We start from the raw sequence: 12,715 nt of genomic DNA, 5'->3' as shown, positions 1-12,715 counted from the left end.
AGGGTAGGGCAGACCACAGCACATGAAGCTTCCATTCCCGCCTCTTCTCCACCAGCTCTTGTCTTTGGCCCATCTCATAGTTCCTGTGCTGAAGTGAAGAGGTGGGAATGGACATTCTGTAGGAACTGCTGATGTGAACTTGAGGTTCAGAGTGTGGACTGCATGGCAGGTTTACCTGGTTGCTGTCAGAAAATGTCTGTGGGAAGCTCACCTTGTCTGTAGTTGAGGCAGATCTGTTTCTTTTACTCCCAGTGATCAAAACAAACACCAAGGGACAACAGTTTACTGCCTATTGTTGTTCCCGCCAGACAGGAAGAAGGTAGGGCAGATGATACCAACTTTCTGTGTCTCTGGAGCTCCACTGGGAAGAGCAGAATAAACGCTTGGCTGTCTCACCAGCCCCACTCCTGGCCCTTTGATTTCTTAACTCCAAACTTCAAAACGGTACCTTTCCTGCACCACCGAGTTACACATACTATAACATGATTGTATTAGCAATGTTTTTACTTTTTGGTAAAAGAAATATCCACCATTTTTCTAAGGCTATTTATATTCTGTTTTTGAATGTTGGCTATTGTTATACAGAACCTAGGTTTCAGGGAAATAAAGAGGATGAATAAATGGGAGGGTTCTTTCATGTGCTTATTTCCTTAAAAGTCTGTGGTTTCTCTTAGAGATGGACTTCTGCTTTCTTCCTTTATTCTTCCTGCTGCTGTTTCTTCTCCTCCCGACATCCCTCCCTTTCTTCTGCTTTCTCTCCTCTTCCTCCTCCTCCCCTCATCCTTTTCCTTATCCTCTCTCTCTTCTCTGTTCCTTCTTCCCACCTTCCTCTAAAGCTGGAGTGCTCAAGACAGTAGAACCTAGTGGAAAGTTTTACCAGGAACTCACAGACTCAAACAAGAAAAATTATTTTTTAATTTGGGATTTGTTTCGAAATGCCCAATTGAAAATAATTGCCAGTCATGGTGGCTCACATCTCATATCCTAGCATTAGGGATCCAGGAGCAGTTAGATCTCTATGAATTTGAGGCCAGCTTGGTCTACGTATTGAGTTCCTAGATAGCCAAAGCTACACAGAAGGATCTTGTCTCAAATAAACAAAAGGAAAAAAATTCCATGGGAATTTTCTTGTTGTTTGTTTTTCTGAGAGATAGCATCACTATAGCCCTAACTGACCTGGAACTCACTGTGTAGGCCAGGCTGCTCTTAACTCACAGAGATCTTCCTGCTTATGACTTCCCATGGGCTTTCCCATTTATGATTAAATCCATGTGCCACCATGTTCTGCTTTTTGTTTTGTTTTGTTTTGTTGAATGATTAAAATACAATACAGTGTAGAATAATAATGTTAATAGAGTAATTAATAGTCATAGTTATAGCCATGCTATACTAACACGTCTTGATTTAGTGTTTTCATTTGTACATCCTGCCCAATACTATTGCATGTGCCTGTTTTCAAATTGGAGTATGTTTGCATGTTAGGAAAAGCATCATTGGCCCTGCTATTAGAAGAGACATCATTAGCTTCTGTCATCAGGGCCAGCCTTTACAACTATACCCCTGGGGTCACCATCAAGAGCAGATAAAGATCTGGGGAAATAAATAAATAAATAAATATTGCTTGTCCTGTGTACTTCAAAAATGATTGAAGAGCTGGGCAGTGGTGGCACATGCCTGTAATCCCAGCACTTGGGAGGCAGAGGCAGGTGGATCTCTGTGAGTTCGAGGCCAGCCTAGTCTACAAAGCGAGCTCCAGGTCAGCCTCTAAAGCTACAGAGAAACCCTGTCTCGGAAAAAAAAAACCAAAAAACAAAAAACAAAACAAACAAACAAAAAAGATTGAAGAAAGGAAAAACTAACCTATAGATATATTCTTTTAGTAACATAATATTTTATTTATTCTTTGAGAATGTCGTATATGTATAAAATGTTTTTTGATCTTATCCCTCCTTCTACTCCTCCAGAACCCCCAGCACATGCCCCTCCCAATTTTATTTGACCTTTTCCCACTCAATAGAGTCCATCTAGTGCTGCCCATATTAATATGGGTGGACACACCCCAAAGAAAGATGCTTCTCCCTCCCCATGCAGCTGTCTGTCGACTGCCAACAGCTCCTCCGTGAGGGCTGAGGCTTGTGTGTGAGCGTCTCCTCCTGAGGAGACACACTTACTGGCTGCGATGGGGACTGTATGAATGCAATTATCAAGGAAAGCATGCAGTTTTGATGTTTCCTCCCTAGGTACTATTCCAGTCATTTCAGTGTTGTATGTAAACATGGCTGTCCTTAATGATCTTCAGATGAAGGATTCTCTTGGAAAAGCTGTACCTCAGGGTACATTGTGTTTTGTGTGCTTCATCTGGTACAATGGGCATCTGATACAGCCTTGTTTGCTAGGGAAGCCATTCTGATTGTGGGAACTGCTGCTTTGTTTCAGGTCGGTCTTCTCTCTTTCCCTTTGAAGACGCCTTCTTGGATGACAGCCATGGCGATCAGGCTTTATCATCTGGCTTAAGTTCTCCCACTCGATGTCAAAATGGTGAACGAGTAGAACGCTACTCTAGAAAGGTGTTTGTTGGAGGTCTTCCTCCTGACATCGACGAAGGTACCGCATGCATTCATTAAGAACTTTACCAGAGCTAACTGTTATGCATCGTGCATTTGTGCATTGTGCTCAGACCCTGACTCTTTTCCAGGCCAACATCAATAAACACACATTGAATGTGTAAATGAAATTAAATGGTGACAAAGTTAACTTAAAAAACTACTCTAGTTCGCATAGGCTTTGGATGTGCTATGGAAATCTTCCTAACACTGGCTGGCTTGCTTGGTCAATGCAGCTCTAATATTAATCTAAATAGGTCATGGTTTCTTTAAGCCTTTCATGACGTGTGTTGGGGTGCTAAAAATAGTTTTAGACTTACTACATTCAAGTTGTTGATGGCCACAGACTCGTTTTCCTCTAGCTGTCCTCATATCTGTGTTAATATTGTCAATTAGACTTTCTTTTTTTTAAAAGATTTATTTTATTATGTTTACAGTATTCTGCCTGCATGTATTCCTGCAAGCCAGAAGAGGGCACAAGATCGTATTACAGATGGTTGTGAGCCACCATGTAGTTGCTGGGAATTGAAATCAGGACCTCTGGAAGAGCAGTCAGTGCTCTTAACCTCTGAGCCTTCTCTCCAGCCCCTAGATTTTCTTTAGGATAAATTTCTTGCCATTGCTGATAGAATGACAACCTACTTCCAAGGAGTTACAAGGTCACAGTCTTCTTAAGTCAAAAGTCAAAAGAAAGAGATAAAATTATTGAGCTGCAAATAAAGTCTCATCTCAGTAAAGAAGGCAGCATGGAGATATAGGAGAGACAATTGACTTTTAACCCTTTTACATCACCAAATAGAGTCATCTACTTTGTTGTCCTGTTCCTCATCATTAGAATTATTTATAATCCTAGAAATTCTGTACAAATGATTATATGTATATCTTTTCTTTTCTTTTGTTTTCGAGACAGGGTTTCTCTGTGTAATTTTGATCTTGCTCTGTAGACCAGGCTGGCCTCCTCTCATAGAGATCCACCTGGCTGTGCCTCCCAAGTGCTGGGATTAAAGGCGTGCACCACCACCCCTGACTAGCTTTTCAGTTAGCATTTATTTATTTGGGGGAGTGGTGTGCATTCCACAGCACAGAGGATAATTTGTTTTGCTACCATGTGAGCTCTAGGGGTTGAACTCAGGTCATCAGTCTTCATGGCATGGGCCTTTATGCACTAAGCCATTTCTCCTGTCCATGAAATTATATTTGCAACATTTTCTGCATCTTTACCTTTTTTCTAAAAATAGAGAAACATCCCCATTTTTGGATTCTCCTGTTTGGCTTGACATAAAGATCACCTTGGCTAGTATTAGATTTTCTTATTAAGTTTATTGGTAATAAAAGGAAAAGAATTAGTGTTAGAAACATTTTTTTGTGGTTAGAAGCTAATAACCATATGTACTCCCTAGTTGATGGCATTTCACTTTGTAGATTTTACTTTTGTAGAGATACTTCAGAAAAGCTCTAAAAAGAAAATAAATGCAAAAGGAGGGGGCCCTCAAAACATCTTTAAAGTAAAAAGATGTATTTTATGTTTCTTATGATTGCAGGGGGTTTCCATTTTGCTGAACTCCTTCTTTGTTTTTCAGATGAGATCACTGCCAGCTTCCGCAGGTTTGGACCTCTCGTGGTAGACTGGCCTCATAAAGCAGAGAGCAAGTCATACTTCCCTCCTAAAGGTAATAATGGACTCAAGGCATCACCCTGTCTGTCAGAGGCCAGGCTGCCTGACAGCTCCGTATAAGGCATTCTCACAGTCTTGAAATAGCTGTTGACTCCTTTCCCTAAGTAAAATAACACTGATCACCATTATGTGTGAGTGTCACCTAGAGATGCCTCCCCAGGAGTACACTGTGTCTGATAACTCTGCTTTTATTAGCAGTAAGATTTTGTAAGTCTGTTACAGAGGAGATTTTTACTAAGTTGATTGTTTCATGAGGGGGAAAACCTAGGGTTTTGAGAAATGTCAGCAATGGTAAAATTTAAAAGTTTTTCTTTGTATCCCTTATAGCCATGTGGGTTTTTTCCTTTTAAGTAAACAATCCTGGAACTTGGGAAAGCTGGTGGCTAGAGAATGACTTTATGTGGTTTGCTGGTTATCCACAGCTATATGGTAAGAGGCTTGGCCTTGGCCTGTTGGGAGGTAGAGAACTAACAGCAAGGGATCCTTCACAGCATCTTGCTTCTCCTAACTGGTGGGAGTCCTCCACTAAGCTCTGAGGGGACACAGTATATTGCCTTCTTGCTCAGCATTTGTGTTTCTGTAGAGTCCAGTACTTTGGGTTAGAGAATGGATTTGCTTTCCTCTGTTATCTTCTGCAGCCCGTGTTTCGGGGATGCCATTCATCTTAGAAAATGACTCGTGATCTATTACTGTGTAACATTGCTCATCATGAGATGATGAAGTCAGCGTCATTGTCTTTCCTGTGCCCTGTGCTGGAATCAAACTCCAGTTTAAGTGAGGGAAAGTTGCTGGCTTCCTGTTATGTCCAGTTCATTAGGTTTCTTTCTCACCTGCCTTCTTCCTCACTCTATAACCCATGAAAGAAAGTTACCACTAGAGGGTTGCAAGTTGCTTTTAATATCTTCTGTTATTTATTTCAGTTTTGGTGTGTGTGTGTGTGTGTGTGTGTGTGTGTGTGTGTGTGTGTGTGTGTTGAGGGTGTGGTTGTTGTTGTTTTTAAGATAGGGCCTACTTCATGTTGTATTCCAGGCTGGCAGTAAACTCAGGATATTCTTGCCTTGGCCTCTCAAGTAGACAACCATGTCTACTCAGAAAATTTTTACATTTTGAAGTTTACATTTGAAGTTCATCAGAAGAGATTAAAATCATTATACTAATTAATTTCAATGGAAGAATGTGTTCCCTACTTTGTGATACATGAACTATACTATTTAAAGATGTATACGTAAATATTTTTTTAGGTCAGGCATGGTTGTACATACTTGTGGTCTAGCATTTTATCAGTGAGTGAATGTGTTCACTACAGTATACTACATGTCATACATTTTATAAAATGACACACATGAAAGGTATTTCTAAGAGTGATAGTTGTAAAAACAGTTATACTGAGATGTTTATGAAACCATACTGGCATAAAGTTGTTAGATGATCATTGGAAAATAAAAGGATACTAAATATGTATATGGGTATGTTCCTATAATTATCCCAAATTTATGTCTGTGAGAGATAACCATTATGTATATTTTACTAAATATCCTTCTTATTAATATGTAGATTAGCATGGAATTTTAAATTTTACATATGTGCATTACGATATTATGTATGCTGTTTTATTATATACATTTCCCCCCAACAATATTAACATATTTCTGTAACAGACCTATATTATCATTAATGAGCATAGTTTATTTATTCAAGTCTGTTGATGGTATTTAAGTTGTTTTTGCTCATAATTTATGCTTCCGTGGGTATTCTCATGTTTTCATATTTTTTATTTTTATTTTTTTCCTTTTGAACTTTCTTTGCATGGAAAGAGGTTCAGGGGATTGAACTCTGGGCCTTTTGTACAGTGGGCGATGGCCCTGATTTACAGTTTAATCATTATCTTCTTGGGTGAATTTCTGTTCTCATTGTGTTAGTAACTTGGTTTACAAAACTCAGTCTTGTTGAGAGTTAAGGAAATTATTCCTTTTTCATTTTTGCCAGTTTTATGATTAAAAATAGCACTTTGGGGGCAATTCTTTCCTCTCTTCTATCACATTGATTTTCTTATTTTGTGAAATGTATACTTTTGCCAATACCTCTTAGATATTTGATTTTTTGTAAAAATGTCTTTTATGCTAATGATTTTTATTTTTACATAGGCTGAAGTATCTCGGGTTAGACTTGAACTTAGTATGTAGCTGAGGATGACCTTCAATTACAGACATGAACCACTGAACTTTGTCTTATGAGGTCAAATTGAGGATTCCATGTACTTTCTCAAAGGGACTTAAAAATACAAATGTAACCAGATGTGGTGCACATGCCTTTAATCCCAGCACTTGGGAGACAGAGGCAGGCGGGTCTCTGTGAGCTTGAGGATTCAAAGGAATAAATTCTTGTGCTTACAACAGCTCCTGCATGGTATTGTGAATGATGGTATTTCTATTAAACTGTAGGATAATTTGTAGTCCATACCAAGGGAGCAGAATTGTTCTAGGCATCCAGAAGAAGAGATTTCTGTGGGCTGTGAGAAATCCTGACCTCTGGAGATAGGTAGGAGAACAAAGGCAGAAAGTGCAAGAGGCAGTGTGATCATATTATTTAGGTTAGCTGATGTTTCCTGTGAGACAGGCAATAGGTCTCTATTTTTTGTTCATAATCTCATTTAATCATCCCAATTTTTCAGGTTAGGCACCTGTCTTACTGTTCCATTGGTGTGAAGAGACACCATGGCCAAGGCACCTTATAAAAGAAAACATTTAATTGGGGCCTTGCTTACAGTTTCAGAGGGTTCATAATCATCATGGCAGCGAGCATACAGTCAGGCAATTAATTAGGCTGAGAGCTTATACCTGATCCACAAGCAGCAGGTAGAGAGAGATGGCCTGGTGTGGGCTTTTGAAACCTCAAAGCCCACCCCTGGTGACACACCTACAAAGCCACACCTACTCCAACAGGGCCATACCTCCTAATCCTTTCCAAACATTTCCATTAACCGAGTAACAAACATTCAAACATATGAGCCCGTGGGGGCCATTTTCATTCAACCCACCATAATACCATATTATTCCCATATTATAGAAGCAGCAATAAGCTCGGAGGAGAGTGGTTTGTCAAACGCCATAGGTAGGACTGGGATTTGAGCCAAAACATCCTGATCTTAGAATTTAAAGCTTCCCTTCCACCCTCCACCAGACAGGATCTCATGTATCCCACACTGGCCTTAAACAAACAAACAAACAAATAATAAATGAATAAAACATCTTTTTGTTTCCTGGTAGGCTTTATGCCTGTGTGTGCATTCATGTGAGCGTGTATGTGCGCGTGCGTGTATATGGTATATATGCATGTATGCATACAGGGCTGGGGGCATAATAGCTAAGATGCAGTCTTGTGTTCTCATTTTGATCTCTTCTCCCCACAAGTGTCTAATGGCTTTTGGTGGCTGCCTCACCTATTCCATGCCTAATTTATTGACTTGCTGGCCATTTAGACCATTAGTAATAATACTTACGTTCATGTATTCTTGCCTGTTCCCTTTTCTTTCACGTTGTTTTCTTTAGGCTAAATTAGAAGCTACTTAACTAGAGATGAAAATCTTAATGACTCCGAATTTGATGTCACAGGGCTTCTCTTTGTGAAGTTTATGCTAATTTGGACATCTGCAGCACGTTTCCTCTTGAGTTCCCAGTCAGATAAACGGTGCATTGCTCTGTGAACTCACCTTTTTGCTTCTTGGTTTGGTATATAATGGACCTCTGCAGAAGCCAGGGGCCACATTGGTATGAATCATGTGCCTGAAACGGTTCATTGTTTTTTCTCTAAGACCCGATTGGCTGAATCTTGGTTGCCTGCTACCATCACTGCTTATCTTAGAGTCTCATGCAGGAGCTCAGGGTGACCTTGATGTCCTGATTTTCTTTAGTACTTGCATTACAGATATAATCCACTTTGCCCAACCCTGCTGTCCCTTCAACTGAACAGCAAAGTCCTCCTAGAGCAACGGGACTTCTTTTTGTCTCAACTTCCCCCAGATTTCTGGATGGGATGCTCCCTTTTTTCCCTCAGGTCTCTGCTCAGATGTCACCTTGACAAAAATGGCTGTCTGTCTTGACTTCTGTATCTAGAGTAGCTACCCCTAAGCCCTCCACTCCCCTTCTCCTCATATTTCTTTCTTACCTTCAAGTTATTTTTCTTTGAAGTCCCTGTTTCTGTTTTCCAAACGAGAGTGTAAGAGCAGGGAGATTCTTCCTGCCTAGTTCACTGCTTTGCACCAAGCACCTTCATGCCTGGCACATTTTCCCTTGAATACTTTTTAGATGAATGAGCCACAGCTTTGCGAGTTGATGAACAGGCTCATTACTTGCTCAGAGAGTAGAAGTCCATCAGGTTCTAGAAGCATCTTTTCATTAGTGCACATAGCTTTTATTAGACTTGAACCTGAGAGATCAATAGTTAATATTATTTTACCTGAGAAATAAAGGAAGAGATTTTTTTCATTCATTTTTGCTTAGAAGAGATGTACTTTGACTATATAATTTGATAAATTATGTTCTTTCTAAGGCTATAATTCATATAGAAATTAGTAATTTAAACTGTATGACTCAATATACCTTTTCATAGCTGCTTGAAGACCAAAGTAGTCCTTGTCTTTTTCTGAACCCTCGTCTGTCATTCTCACAAAAGCTTGAATATTTCTAAAGAGATTTCTCAGGCTTGGAGAAGGTCTGAGTTGCCTTTTATCTATAGTTTAGCTATAAGACTCTGCCTCCTTGGTGATACCTCACCGTTTATGGTTCTGGATGAGCTGCTTTGTCGTAAAGTTTTAGACTGGGCAGATCACAGATGTTACAGTGCTACCTCAGTGCAGGGGTGTGGCTGTAAGTGACAAGAGAATCTGAAGAGAAGAGGAGCTTTGATGTGAGCAGGTGCCATGGAGCTGAAATGTGAACACTGGGAGCTAATTCTCCATTGCTGTCTTCCACCATGAGTCAGCTCAAATGTTTCTGTATTTCTAGTTGAATTCCAGAGGGGGAATGTGATTAGTCCAGTTTGTATTTTAAGACTTAGCTATAATGTAAGTTATCCTCAAGGTAGAGCCCTGGATTCCTTGACTGCTTAATAAAGGAACAGCTCACTTGTTCTTCCTTGAGCCAGGGTTGTGAATGTTACATCTAGGAAGATAACTTGGCACAGCAAACATAGTGATAGATGTTTAGTGTACCCTCTTTCAGTGTCTTGGGTAGAATGCCTCCCCACCCTGGACTGTCTGTCCTGGTTCTGCATGAGGCACCTGCTCCAGAGACTACTATAATCTCACCCCTTGGGAGGGGGGCATGGAGCCTGAGGAGCCTTGCAGAGGACCTAGCCATGGAGAGCAGCTGAACTCCAGTGTTGGCAGAGGCTTCTGGGGCAAACATAGCAACGCCCAGTCTCAGAAGTTGGTCAAGAGATGCCTCTGAAACCTTCCAGTGATGAAGGAGGGTTCAATCCACAGTTTCCTTGGACAGCTGATGCTAGCTTTGTCAAGCCAGGGTGTAGGTCCAGTGCATGCCAGGTATACAGGAGTAGAACCAGGTATTCAGCAAATATAGGATGACCCTTGTGATGACTCCCTTCCACTGTCAGAAAAGTATATGTGTCTTTTGTTTTAGCATATATTTTTTATACTATTTTATGTGTGGGGGTATTTGTCCACATGTGTGTCTGTGCATGTATGTCCATGCATGACATGTGTGCCTAGTGCCAGGCTACCTGACAGTTGTCAGCTGGCATGTGGGTACTTAGAATCAAACCCAAGCCCCCTAGAAAGAGCAGCTGGTGCTCTTTAGCATAGAGCCATCTCTCTAGCTTCTGAGTGGCTGTTTCAGCTGCCATCCAGAGCTTTTCTGTGCTATCAAGCTGGCTTACCTGCTGACCTTGAGATAAGGCATGCAGTTGTGATGGTTTATGTAACACTGCCATGGGTTGTGAGCCTGGCAGAAGGCAGGCCACGTGGACTCAGATCCACTTTGAGCCAGCTAAAGAGATGACTGTTTGGGGGACAAGACGGGCAGACACAGGATGTTGGGGAGCTGTAGTAGGCTGGAGTGTAGCACTATTTCATTTTTTGTTGGTTTGTCTAAAATCTGACTTTGGAAAGAACAGTTTGCAAACATCACATTCATTTTTCTCCTTGTCGGTAATTTGAATGGAAACAAGTCGGTGTTGCTCTTGTCTCTGAGTCCAAGTTTTCCGCCTTCTGGGTTATGTAAATGGATCAGTTGGGAAGCCTAGTGGCTTTAGCATGTAGTTACTCTTTCACACTCTATAATAAATACTTTGAGTAATATCCTTTTATTTTCCTTTCATAAATGTAGGTCTTGGCTGATAGTGCTAACACTCTGGTGAACTTTGAATATATTTTAATATTTTATCTACTTGCAGTTTTCATTCCAGGGAGTGATTTTTCTGTGAAAACATGGAAATTGCACTGTACTGTACTGAGATGGTTTTTGTCTTGTCCTGTTTAGACAGATGGAGCAGCTTCTATTTTTACTTTCGAGATCATACTATATTCCCACTTAGACTGTTTTATTAAACACCTGTCTTCTCAGCACTGTACTGAAGTCGAGCTGTGAACTTGGTTCGCATGAAGCGTTTATAGCTTGGGGAACTGTACAGGAAAGAGAACAGCTTTCGGAGCAGATAAGCCACAGGACAAAGCTTGAGCAACTCCAGAAATGAGAGACAGTGCACGAGGTCACAGTGTACACGCTGTACCCAGGCAAAGGTTCTAAGAAAGGGCAGGCATGTGCTTAATCCAGGAAACCGTAAGGACTCCCATTGAGGACTTTGTTTGGAAAAGAGCACATTTCAGAAACTGAAATGAAATGCAAATTTGGCAGGTGAAGGAGAGAGGATGTTTTAGCTTTGGTCTGGATTTATTGACAGGGTTTAGATAGGACCAAGGCTGGAAGTGTGACCAAGAAAGCGTATATTGAGGAAAAAGACTGGAAATGGGAAACTGGAGCTAGAGGGCTGGCTCAGTTGCTGAAGTACTTGCTGGGCAAGTACTTGCAAGTACCTGTTAGCTGTCTGCAGAAACCACATAGAAAGGTCAAGTATGGCGGCAGATGCTTGTCATCCCTGCATGAGAAGGGTGGAGACGGGATTCCTAGGGCCTGCTGGGCAGCCTGCTTGGCCCAATCAGCACACTTCAGGCACACCAGAAGCCACCCAAAGTTGACCTCTGCCTTCCAAGCACACTCGCACGCTTGCACGCATATACACATGGGGAGAGGAGGAGGAGCAGGAGGAGGAGGAGGGAAGAGGGAAGAGTTATGAAAAACTGATTAAAATTATTGAACACTGACCGTCAACTTGAGTTTTCTCTCAAATAGAGTAGGTGTCCATAGTCTTAAAGAGGGGAAACTGTCATAGGGAGAAAATGTGTCGTCAGTAGAATCAAGAACTAATCTGAGGACATTAAACTCCAGAGGAAAGGAGAATTTAGAGTGTTAGACTTAGGCCTGAGGCCACAACTGAGGGAAGTGTCCCTGGTAAAACATCTGACAGTTGTCTGAGGATGAGGGAAGAGCAATGAGTAGAGGATAAACGTCAGGCGTCCAGACTCAGCGGGGAGGGTGCCAACAAGTTCCTAGCTGGGTGACATTTAACACTAAGGAATTTAATCTCTGAACCTCACGAACTCATGAGCTAGTGTCTCGGGTTTTCCAGATTACATGAGACCATGCACAAAAGCCCCAGCACAAGTCTGAGGCTTGTTAGGTATGAAATAGCATGCACTCCATAAAAATGTAATACTTAGCAACAATAAAAATCACCCAACTGGTTTGGTCTGTTTCTTCTGCACTCCCTGCTTGCAGTTTTCCCTGCTGAGGTGCTTATTAGAACTAACAGTGACTTGAACAGACAGACTGGCAGACTTCACAAGGCCCTCATTGTACAGAGCACGTGTGATTACATAAACAGAGCTTTGAACCTAACTCTCCAGGTCCCTTCCCCGGACTGCAGAAAGTACACTGCCAGTCTTCATTCTGGGGGTGCTTCTCAGTTGACTTGTTTTCTTGTTCATTCCCAACTACTCCTACCCTTTCCCACTCACAGCCAGCCCACAGAGAAGCAGTTATTAGTGTAGTAGGAAGCAGAAAATGGGCTGGAGCTAATGTGTGTCTCAGTTCTAGGTAGTAAATATAGACAAAGAAATCTGGTTCTGACTCCAAGGGGCATGTTTAGGAATCCCAGAATGTGAGCAAGTCCATTTGCAGAGTCGTGTGTACACTGAGTGTGGGCTAGTTTCTTCCCCTGGAGCCCTCCTGGTGTTTTCCCTGTGTGAGCATGAAGTCTGCCTCTGTATTCAGAACGTGATTTCTCTATCAGCTCTTCCTTACTGAAAATAATCTCTCTTCTCTCTTTGAGGTTTAATTTTGTAATTATTTATTTTTATTTT

The 12,715-nt window shown here is 41.3% G+C and overlaps 1 protein-coding gene across 12 annotated transcripts in view; it reads left to right on the top strand.

The window, feature by feature from the left end:
• Cpeb3 (cytoplasmic polyadenylation element binding protein 3) overlaps window positions 1-12,715 on the top strand; it is a 193,835-nt gene that overhangs the window by 124,645 nt on the left and 56,475 nt on the right. For all 12 annotated transcript variants that reach the window (XM_036167847.1, XM_036167923.1, XM_036167866.1 and 9 more), the window contains 2 exons: window positions 2,437-2,604; window positions 4,184-4,273. In XM_036167847.1, the coding sequence (XP_036023740.1) occupies window positions 2,437-2,604; window positions 4,184-4,273 (258 nt within the window). The remainder of the gene's footprint in view (window positions 1-2,436; window positions 2,605-4,183; window positions 4,274-12,715) is intronic.

The sequence above is a fragment of the Onychomys torridus genome, chromosome 1, assembly GCF_903995425.1.
Source record: "Onychomys torridus chromosome 1, mOncTor1.1, whole genome shotgun sequence".
In the NCBI taxonomy this organism is placed as follows: domain Eukaryota; kingdom Metazoa; phylum Chordata; class Mammalia; order Rodentia; family Cricetidae; genus Onychomys; species Onychomys torridus.
The sequence above is the reverse complement of the archived record's forward strand: the minus strand, read 5'-3'. Positions and strand labels throughout refer to the sequence as shown.